This window comes from Ambystoma mexicanum, chromosome 4q, assembly GCF_040938575.1.
Source record: "Ambystoma mexicanum isolate Mex_15411 chromosome 4q, UKY_AmexF1_1, whole genome shotgun sequence".
NCBI lineage: Eukaryota > Metazoa > Chordata > Amphibia > Caudata > Ambystomatidae > Ambystoma > Ambystoma mexicanum.
The window spans coordinates 839,790,039-839,801,562 of record NC_090928.1 but is presented as its reverse complement, the minus strand read 5'-3'; the positions used below and the strand labels follow the sequence as shown (position 1 = coordinate 839,801,562).

Here is an 11,524-nt window from a genome sequence, read left to right as displayed (position 1 = left end):
GTGATGGGATCGACTGACGAGCCGGAAACGGCTCGTTCTTTTTACTAACTTGGTCACATGTCACCAAGACAGCAAACCCTGGGAGATACCATGTCTCCAAACAGGGGTGACATGCAACAGTGCCTACATTCTAATGGGAGGGTAGGTGCAGTGGGTGTGATAACTGGTGTGCACTAAATATTCTCTTCAGGAGTGCTTCTGACGTCACACATTGACCTTTTATAGCGCCCCCCTGTGACAATGTGTGGTCTATGCTCTTGCCTCTACATTGCTTTATGTACAGTGGGAAGCCCTATTAAAGCATGTATATGGAAGCAGGAAGTGATACCTGTATGGACTTTCCTCTAATCAAGTTTGTGTTTTGGTATCCTAGGAAACCGGGGGTGACGAGGAGGAGGTGGATCCCAACGGTCTCAGCTGGCCGTACTGAGAACAGCTGTTCGACTGGGAAGAATTATTCCTGCGCCGTTGCGCGGATTTCTGTTGTTAGTTGGTGTAAATGTTACTTTGCCTGAAGGAAACAAAATACCGAACTGAGTTTGTCAAGTTGATACAAGTTGAGCAGCGCCGTCGCGCTCCGTTATAATTGCTGAGGCAGCGACCGTTGTCGCTCGTTTGACAGGAGGAGGAGGATAAGCTCTGTGACGCTTCGGTTCCGGAGAGCGAAGTGCCCTGACAACGGGGACCAAAGTCGGCCTCCTGATGCGGGAAAGAGAAGGAGCCGAGCTGAAGAAGGAAGACAAGGGGCGCAGCCAAGTCACCGCCCGCCGGCTACTCTGAGAAGGGGAGGAGAGACGCCGTCGTAGATCCCCAGGTATTGCTGCACGGTTCAAAAGAAATGCGGACACTGTGAACCGCAATAGCGCATGAGAGTATGAGTGTCTGAACGAAAGTAAAGGGGCGTAGTCGGCGATTGAAGCAGCGAAGGTGAGAGTGTCGGAGAAACGATCTCCGCCTGAACGAGGAAGGAAAGTTGGATTCAAGAGAGAGAGAGAGGTCCGTTAAAGGTGGCATTAAAGGTGGCAAACAACGTAGAACCATGTAGTTTCTCAAAGACAGTCAGTAATAATGGTTCTTGGCTATAGAGGCGTTCCGAGCCCACGGGATCAACAAAAGACTATTCTGTCATGTGAACTGAAACCGTGGCAACCCAAAGGAGCAAACGAAAACTCTTTTCAAGGAAATTAAAAGGCAGAAAAGGAAGAAAGCATAGGTGGAGGTGGCTGAAAACAAAGAGGGGAGACCAAAGCCTGACAGGAGCTGAACCAAGGAAAGCACAAGAATAAAACAAGAATAAAGACAGTAAAACAGAAAAGGTTAATACGTGAACTCCTAATAGAACTTACCTGTTGGGCCCTTCTCCAGAGGTTCCTGCTCCTCCTTGAAGTCTGAAAGAGTTGCAGAAGAAGTATCCTTTTCTTGGTTGATTTAAAAGAAATGAGAGTTGTTAATAAAATAATTGGGCTCTCTTTCAGTCCAAACAAACTACTTTTTGGCTGAAGACTAAGTTGTTTAGAACCAGACCCTTGAAATATCACAGTTTGCTGTCAGAAGTGGGATCCTGAGAACGCCATGGAGGAGCTTATTAAGACACTAAGCGAAGGACCACAACTGTTACAACAAGCCTTGCAATTGCAGACACAACAAGCTCAGGCCGATAGATTAGCGTTCCAGCAGGCCTTACAAATGCAGCAGGCTCAATTACTCGAAATGACGAATACCAGAAACAATCCTCAGGTCCCTACCTCGGTGTTGCAAAAGTATTCGGCAGGTGAGGATCCAGGACACTTTTTCGTGAATTTTGAAAGAGTAGCTCGAAATGCACAGTGGCCCGCTGAGTGATTGTGTCATTACATTGCACCATTAATGACCGGTGAAATGCAATGTGCATACCAAGCTGCACACCCTGCTGGCGACACCACCTATGGGGACATGAAGAAGGTGGTGTTGGAGCAAATGGGACACAACGAGGAAACATATCGAGTCAAGTTCAGAGAAGTCAAGCTGAAGGAGGAAGAAACACAGACAGTTATTTTACAGGGTAAAGGAGTTAGAGGAGAAGTGGTTACAGCCTGGTGCATCCTCCCCTGCAGAAATAACAGAAAAGGTTGTGTTGGAACAGTTCATCGAAGCTCTCCCTGGCCCTGTGCAGAGATGGGTCAAGCAACGTCCCAGATTGTCATTGAGCGAGGCTGTAGAAGTAGCATCAGCTTACCAGAAAGCTGGACAAGGCAAGGTGATGACCTATACGACGAATTATAAATCTCCCCTTTTGTTGAATAAGTCGGTGACTCAACCAAGATGGCCACACTCAATGCTACGAAGACCGGAAGGAGAAAGTGTACGTTCCAGACCCAACGGTGAGGGTCCTATAAATCATCGTCAAACTCCAACTATGCTTCGGGGTCCACAGTGTTTTGACTGTGTGGACTGGGGGCACCTCGCAAGGTTTTGTCCGAAGAAACCAAAGGCTGAACCAATGGATGTTGGGAGTTTTCGGATCCCCAAAGGGAAATGAGGCCCCAGAACAGATAACTGGGAGATGGTCACAATATCTGTATACGTGTGATGCAGAGGTGGATGGAAAACCCACCACGGCATTGATAGATTCGGGTAGCCTACACACAGCGGTGACATCGGAGCTGGTAGGTGAAGATTTTTATTCTCCAGGGAAAATTCCTATCCGATGTGTCCATGGGGATATAAGGGTTTATCCCTCAAAGGAAGTACAGATTAAGTTGGTCGGGGAGACGATGGGGGTGACAGCAGCAGTATTACCCCGTTTACCTAAACCACTTCTAATTGGATCCGATATACCAAACTTCTCGGAAGTAATTCATAAAATTGAGAAGAGCTGGTTAGAAACGGCCCCTTTTCATAGAGAGGAAATACCTAGCCCGGCTCCTAAGACACAAAAGAGCAGAAACTTCAAGCGGTTACTGAAACATGGGTGGAGAGCTAAAAATGTTTTCCCTGTGGCAGTCGATTGGAGGATAGAGGAAGATGGGGACAACTTTAGGTTTGCACAAGAACTAGATCCGGTGCTGCAATATGCCCGAGAGCGTGCACTAGAAGAACCAGCAGGACAGGGACCATGCTTCATAAAGGAGCATGGACTGTATTACAGATTAAGCAAGTCCAGGAATGGAGAAGACCTGAAACAGTTACTCATACCTCAGAGATCCTATAAAACTGTACTAGAGGTCGCTCACCTTCAAATTGGTGAAGGACACCTAGGAACGGAGAAGACAACTAAAAAAGTTTTAGACAGGTTCTATTGGCCAGGAGTGTACCAACAGGTGGTTTGATTCTGTCAGTCACGTGAGGAGTGTCAGCTGAAGAACAGGGCCAATGTGAGGAAAGCACCACTTCAGCCTATGCCCCTAGTGCTGGAGCCATTCAGCAGAATAGGAATCGATATGGTGGGACCTTTAGAACCAACTCAGAGGGGTCACAAATACATTCTGGTGGTGGTGGACTATGCAACCAGATACCCCGAGGCGTTTCCCTTAAAAGCAACAAATATCCAACAGATTTGTGACGCATAATACCTTTTATTGGTCGAGTTGGGATTCCCAGGAAGATTGTCACCGACCGGGGGTCAAATTTCATGTCCAAGGTACTCCAACAAGTCTGTGAGGTGCTAAACATAGAACATCTAAAAACAGCTGTATACCACCCACAGACTGATGGGTTATTGGAGCGTTACAACCAAACCATCAAATAAATGCTAAAGAAAATGACTTCCCAAGAGACTAAAGACTGGGATAGAGTTCTTCCGTGGATTTTAATGACGCTGAGGAACACTCCTCAATCATCAACCGGGTTTTCACCCTTTGAGTTACTGTTCGGAAGACCTGTTCGTACTCTGTTAGACTTATTAAAAGAAAGTTGGGAGGAGCAACCAAATCGTGAGATAACATTAACAGAGTATGCTTCTCAGCTCGAGGAAAGAGTTGGAAAACTACAAAGTATTGCTAGGGATAAACTCCTTCAGGCCAAATAAGACAAGAGAGATATTATAATCAGAATGCACAGCTACGTACTTTCAAGAAAGGAGACCGAGTGCTAGTATTGATGTCTACATCAGAAAACAAAATGTTGGCTACCTGGAAAAGCCCTTATGAGATTCAAGAAGTGCTGGGTCCGTTAACGTACAGGGTGAAACAGACAGATAGTAGAATTCCATATCAGACCTATCATGTCAACTTACTTAAAAAATGGATACCTCCAGTCCAGCCAATGGCCATGATATCTCTGGACGTAACAACAGAAGAGCATTTTCCACAGTTAAAAGAGAAAACAGGTTTAGAGGGTCTGAACATTAACCCAAACTTAATGCCTGTCCAAAAAAATGAGTTGTCTAACTTATTACAAAAATGTTCACACATATTCTCCTCATTACCGGGGAAGACTAACCTAACTAATCATTGTATAGTCACCAAACCTGGGGCCTTAGTGAGACTCAGACCTTATCGGATACCGGAGACAAAGATCAAAGCCTTCAACCAAGATGTGCAGGAAATGCTGGATCTAGGAATCATCGAACCATCCCACAGTGACTGGTGTTCTCCGGTAGTCTTAGTACCGAAACCTGATGGGAATGTGAGGTTCTGCATGGACTTCAGGAAGTTAAATGAAATTTCTAAATTTGATGCATATCCAATGCCTAGAATAGAAGATCTGCTGAACAATCTAGGAAAGGCAAGGTTTTTGACCACAATTGACTTAACCAAGGGGTACTGGCGAATTCCATTACAATCCTCAGATAAGGAGAAGACAGTATTTGCCACGCCTACTGGTTTATATCAGTTTACGGTGTTACCCTTTGGGTTGCATGGGGCCCCTGCAACCTTTCAGCGATTGATGAACCATATTATAAAGGGGCATGATCAATATGTCGGTGCCTATCTTGATAATATCATAATTTACAGCAACACCTGGACAGAACATCTGCAACATCTTGATAAAATACTTGAAACGCTGAAACAGGCAGGGTTACACTTGAATCCCAAAAAAAAACATGTCGCCACATTTCATATGAAGTATTTTGGATATTATGTGAGCCAAGAGATCATGAGACCCCAGGAAGAGAAAATTAAAGCTATCAAACAGTTAAAGTTCCCCGAGACACCGAAACAAGTGCAGGCTTTTCTAGGGTTTGTGGGATATTATAGAAGATTTATCCCACATTTCTCTACCTTGGCCACTCCACTAACAGATCTCTTAAAGAACTCATTAACAAAGAAAGTTTGGAAGACTGTGGAAACAATACAGGCCTTCAATGCCTTAAAGGAGGCCCTCACTGAAAGAGCTGTTTTACACTGCCCAGACTTTAGCGTCCCATTTTACCTCCACACGGATGCCTCGGGTACGGGACTTGGAGCTGTCCTATTTCAGAATGAGGGAGAGAAGGAAAGGCCAATACTATTCATCAGTTGAAAATTGTTACCTCACGAGCTGAGTTACCCAACCATTGAGAAGGAGTGTTTGGCCGTAAAGTGGGCTATTGACGCTCTGAGGTATTATTTACTGGGCCGTTAGTTCACCTTAATAACCGACCATGCTCCGTTAGTCTGGCTTGCTCATAACAAAGATTCAAATCAGAGAATACTCAGGTGGTTTCTTTCTCTCCAGCCCCTCTCTTTTAGAACAATTCATAAACCTGGAAATGTATTGACCCAAGCGGACTACCTGTCTAGAGCAGAAACCCTTCCCGATCGTAAGGGCTTAGTAGAGGGGGTGTGACAATGTGTGGTCTATGCTCTTGCCTCTACATTGCTTTATGTACAGTGGGAAGCCCTATTAAAGCATGTATAAGGAAGCAGGAAGTGATACCTGTATGGACTTTCCTCTAACCAAGTTAGTGTTTTGGTACCCTAGGAAACCGGGGGTGACGAGGAGGAGGTGGATCCCAACGGTCTCGGCTAGGCGTACTGAGAACAGCTGTTCGACTGGGAAGAATTACTCCTGCGCTGTTGCACGGATTTCTGTTGTTAGTTGGTGTAAATGTTACTTTGCCTGAAGGAAAAAAAATACCGAACTGAGTTCTTCAAATTGATACAAGTTGAGCAGCGCCGTCGCGCTCCGTTATAATTGCTGAGGCAGCGACCGTTGTCGCTCGTTTGACAGGAGGAGGAGGAGAAGCTCTGTGACGCTTCGGTTCCGGAGAGCGAAGCGTCCTGACAACGAGGACCAAAGTCGGCCTCCTGATGCGGGAATGAGAAGGAGCCGAGCCGAATAAGGAAGACAAGGGGCGGAGCCAAGTCACCATCCGCCGGCTACTCTGAGAAGGGGAGGAGAGACGCAGTCGTAGATCCTCAGGTATCGCTGCACGGTTCAAAAGAAATGCGGACACTGTGAACCGCAATAGCGCATGAGAGTATGAGCGTCTGAACGAAAGTAAAGGGGCGGAGTCGGCGATTGAAGCGGCGAAGGTGAGAGTGTCGGAGAAACGATCTCCGTCTGAACGAGGAAGGAAAGTTGGATTCAAGAGAGAGAGGTCCGTTAAAGGTGGCATTAAAGGTGGCAAACAACGTAGAACCCTGTAGTTTCACAGAGACAGTCAGTGATAAGGGTTCTTGGCTATAGAGACGTTCCCAGTCCACGGGATCAGAAAAGGAAGAAAGCATAGGTGGAGGTGGCTGAAAACAAAGAGGGGAGACCAAAGCCTGACAGGAGCTGAACCAAGGAAAGCACAAGACTAAAACAAGAACAAAGACAGTAAAACAGAAAAGGTTAATAAGTGAACTCCTAATAGAACTTACCTGTTGGGCCCTTCTCCAGAGGTTCCTGCTCCTCCTAGAAGTCTGAAAGAGTTGCAGAAGTATCCTTTTCTTGGTTGATCTAAAAGAAATAAGAGTTGTTAATAAAAGAATTGGGCTCTCTTTCAGTCCAAACAAACTACTTTTTGGCTGAAGACTAATTTGTTTAGAACCAGACCCTTGAAATATCACACCCCCCTCCCCGCTTTTGTCTGTGGCCCCCTCTGTGCCCCTCCTAAATGTGGGTCCTGGCGAAAAAGTACTACTCGTCAGATTCTAATGCGACGTAAAGTCCATGATTATCAAAAATCTATTTACAGAACTAACTATGGGGGAAAAAAATGAACACTTATGCGCACGCCGCCAGCAGTTGAAATGTCTGGGTTTTTAATGTTTAAATGTATGCAAGTCTGGTCTCAGCCGGCGAGTCAGGCCGTGCAGCTTTTGGTTTCTCTTATGTAACTTTGGGTGCTGGGAGGCTTCTTTCCCGTTTTTCTGACACAATGACGTACGCCAATATAAGTTTCTCGTGTGTTCTCCGCTCACATAAAACATAAAGTGGAGACGCTCAACTTTGACACGGGCAGCCATCCATAGCTCAGGTGGAGGGAGGCCTTTCCTTCCAAACAAAGGGGCGGTGCGTTCCCAGAACACTCAAATACAGGTTATCATCGGCTTCCCCTATACAGTGGTTTAGGGCGGTAAGCAGAACGCTAAAGTGCTCCATCGAGGTTTAAGAAATGACGTGGCACGTGCGCTCGCTGCCGTTGACTTGTCACCTACCGCATCTTCGACGCAGTGGACAGAGGTGGGCCCAAAAGGATAGAGAACTGGAGTCCTTGGGCCCGGAAGTAGCCCCAGCCGGACGGTGCGCGCGGAAACTCCGAAAGCACTGCAAGGAGAGGCCCCCTACTGTATCGTAATTGCTTGAGGCAGCCATGGCACATTCCATGAACGCCAATCCCGTGGTAAGTTACGACAGGCAACCGAGTGAGCCGGGAGTTTACGCTTTCTGAGGTTAAAATGTGGACTGGGACGGTGGGGAGGAACGTTTCCTCATTGCTGTAACTCTTATAAAGGTCCGAGGCATATAACGGAACGGATTGATCAGTGTCTACAACTGAGCTTCTAGCTTTGTGAATATGAATATTTCTGCATAAGGTTTTGCACTCTTCTCCCTTCTCACGCATGTATAAGAAAAGTAACATTCTGTGTACGTAGGTGGCGAGGTTCAAAGTTGTTGGAGGGATTTCAGTTTGTCATGGGTCTCGTTACGCGTGTTCCGAGGGTAGGTTATGATCCTGATGTCCTTTCAATTGTGACCCCTCTGCGCCCCCAACATAATTGGCCTTTCGGCCCAATATGAACCTAATATATCAAAACCTATTGAGCCCTTAAGAAGCTGCATGTGTGATAGACGCCTTCTGCCAGTTTTCCGCATTGCATGATGGCACTTGTAGGCATAAGATTGGGGTGGGGGACAAGACCCATTCTTGATAGCATATATGACACATTCGGGAGATGATAAGTTAGTTCTGATTTCAACTATAATTCTGTGACCTGTAGTGATGAATTTACCCATTATAACCCCAAGACTGCAAGTCCCAGAATGCACAGTTAAAATCAGAACTGGCCTTAAATCCCCTCGGTGGTATATGGGCCTGTTTGAGTGCACCCACTTACATCATAGTTATGAAATACCACTATTAAACAAGCGGCCAGGACGGCGAACATCAAGTGTATATCGTTCTTTCGAGTCTGCAAACTCTGCAACCACGTTGATGTGAAAATTAAAGTCTGGTGTATTGATGGTAATGTCTCTTGAGTGATTTGAAGTTGTTTTATGTACCGAATGTCAGTCATATGGTATGCTTCGTTGCATTTCTGAGCAAGATTTAAATTGGGTTATCCGCAAAACAGGTGGGCGAGAATGATTTTGTTTAGTACGGAAACTGATGGCGTGGTATGATTTTGCAATGTTTGTCTTTCAATGATACACTGTAAAATGCAGGTAAAGAATTGTATAATTAGTGTCCCATGATGTGACTAATGGTTACTACGTGCAGGCAAACGGATCTTCGATCTCCTCCTATCTCCACTCTTTCATTAAAAATCGGATACTGTTTCACTTTCTCACCATTGTCTATAAATCCACCCATGGTCTGTCCCCATCATACCTTTCTTCTCTACTTCATGCATTTTCTCCATTGGCTCTAGACTAAACCTATTTTTGCTTGGTTGCCTCTCTTGGCTCGAACTCTTGTTATTTTATTTGTTGTTCAAACTTTATTTTGTACTGTCTGTTGGCTATTTTTGTCCAGTGCTCCATACATTGATTTTTTTTTATTTTTTATTTAAAGTGGTTCATGTTGGTTATACATATTGACAAGCTTTAACCACTCTGGTCCGTTATGTTTAAGAGAATAAAAAAAAGAATAATCTAGCATCATGTACATGAAACGTTCCACAGTTTAAGAGGGTAGCTAGCAGCATCTTCAATTACTCTTCCAGCTTTTTTTGATTATTTGTTTTTTTTTTTTTTATCACAGTTAGAAATTTCACCAAAGCCAGTGTTATTGAAGTCTTTTCTCCTGAAAGCAGAATTTTCTACCAGTCCTCCCCAGTTCTCTGGCCGTATTTGATTATCACTTCCCACATTGAATCTCTTCTTTGCTATTCCAAGGCTTGACAGTCCCATCACCAGATGTTTTATCGATTCCTGTGAGGCTTCGGCGAGGCACAATCTGCAGATCAATGTATTGATTTTACCCAATTTCTTGTCTCTTTGGTTTGAAATAAATTCAGCCGGCAACGAAAAAATTGGTCCCTGAAAAACCAATTTGCGAAAACTTGCAGGTACCTTGGCAAGGAGTTTAGTTTGCGGCTTTCCTCCAGTGAGTTCCCATACATTCTATATTTCTGTCTGCCAGCTTGTGTTTGAATCCAATCTTGGTTAAACAGTTTCTTAGTTTTATCTGGGTTATTGATGAGGGATTGGGGTGATTCCTCCATACTGGCTAACAGTGTTAGGCATTTTCTCTCCCATTTTATCAAAGCTGGCTCTTTTTGATTAGGGCTTTTAAAAAAAAAAAAATATACAAAACGGGTGTTCAAGGGTCCATTGTCATCACTTATCAGCAGTTAATTGGGAAGGGAGATCATTGAATGGTTCCAGATAAACTAATATGGCGGTAGAGTGATACTGTTCCACTCGCAACTCTGCAGACTGTATGTGTCAAAAACAATACGTATTTAGCCCATATAACTTCTCCTTGCCCTACCCGTTAACAAATCCTACAAATTCCTTGTGAGTATTTAGTAGCTGCATACGTAGTCCTGTGTCAAGCATGACGCTTCAAGCAGAGGTGTTGCTAGAGGGGGCTACAGCCCCAGGTCTTTTGATTGTAGCCCCACATAGAAGCTCGGGGGTTGCAACCAAAAGGCTAGCAAGTCCCAACAGTCCCGACACTAGCGTAGTCCCAGATATTTTCCAGACCTAGCAACACCCCTGGCTTCAAGCCAGTCCTGGTTCCAATAGGAAAGGCCAGGACTGGCTTGTGGTATCACCCTTGGCTACTAACTATTGTTGGGAGAGAGGTGGTCTTTTACGCCCCTCTTACCATTGCCGCACTGGATAAATCCCACGTATGCAAAAGGGGGGAGAGTCCCCCTCTCTCCTGTGCGTACTTTGTACTAATCACACTCTAACCTCTAACAAAGACTAACACTTAACCAAGCCCTATTGAAGACCAAAGACTCCATCTTGTGACACACCAAACACCATCTTTTACTAGGCCCGAAAAAAATGATCTCTAGAAACCGGTCTCTTCCCTGACCAGTGCCTCGCACAAACGGCCCAGGCCACCCCGCCTCCTGCCAGCTCCGCATAAGTCCTGTTCTAACAGAAGTCATCCATTCATTGTTGCAACATTCAGTATCGCCCAGGGGAAGATAAGCTCACTGCACTGTGTGAGGCCGGAACAGGCCTCAGCCCAAGTACACATCCATCTCCACTAACCTGCCTGTGCTCCCTTGATCCCCGCCCTGCCAAGCCACAGACTCTGGACCCATGCCCATCTGCTCTTTGATACAGGTACGATCTGACCCCTTGCAGTGACCATACGAGGACACCCACCATTGCACTAATCCCTCACACCAATATATCTTCCATAAAAAATAACCCAGGTCTGTCTGTATCGTGAGGCATCGGGTAGATCAAAACCCCCCCAAGTTGGGCACCTGGGTCTTCAGCATTATGTTTTGATTGTTTAGGTGCAGAGGGTAGAATGTCCATATAACTTGTGAGTGAATTCTGAATGTTCGTGCCAAACCTTTATGCTTGCCATTTGTCTCCTGCTCTCAGATCCTGTTGTCGTAGCTTAGACAGTTAGCAATGTAGCACTTTACCAACCCAACCTTCACCCCAGGGAGATGAGCCCTGCTGACCCATGTACTACGGCATCAACACCCAATCCAACGTGGTCATCCCATATGGATACATAATCTCCCATTGTGTCTCACATTTGTATTGCAGATTTGTGTGGCGTCACTAGAGACCCCATTTATTTATTTTTTTAAAACTTTATTTAACAATTAGCTTAGCAGCACACCAGTGAACAATCTGAAGGGTCCAAACCATTGCGACCATACACATTACAATTACAGTAGCATACTTCGACCATGTATCATTAGGCCACGTGTGTGTGGTGGGCACTTGGCCAACCACCCCACCCTTGCAGTATTTAATCACTCCGTAGTGG

General features: G+C 45.3%; 1 protein-coding gene across 1 annotated transcript in view; it reads left to right on the top strand.

Annotated features, from left to right (window-relative positions):
* Nucleotides 1-7,253: 7,253 nt before the first annotated feature.
* Nucleotides 7,254-11,524, top strand: part of GTF2A1L (general transcription factor IIA subunit 1 like) — a 1,760,055-nt gene continuing 1,755,784 nt past the window's right edge. The window contains exon 1 of the mRNA XM_069608408.1: nucleotides 7,254-7,732. Within this exon, the coding sequence (XP_069464509.1) occupies nucleotides 7,703-7,732 (30 nt within the window). The 5' untranslated portion in view covers nucleotides 7,254-7,702. The remainder of the gene's footprint in view (nucleotides 7,733-11,524) is intronic.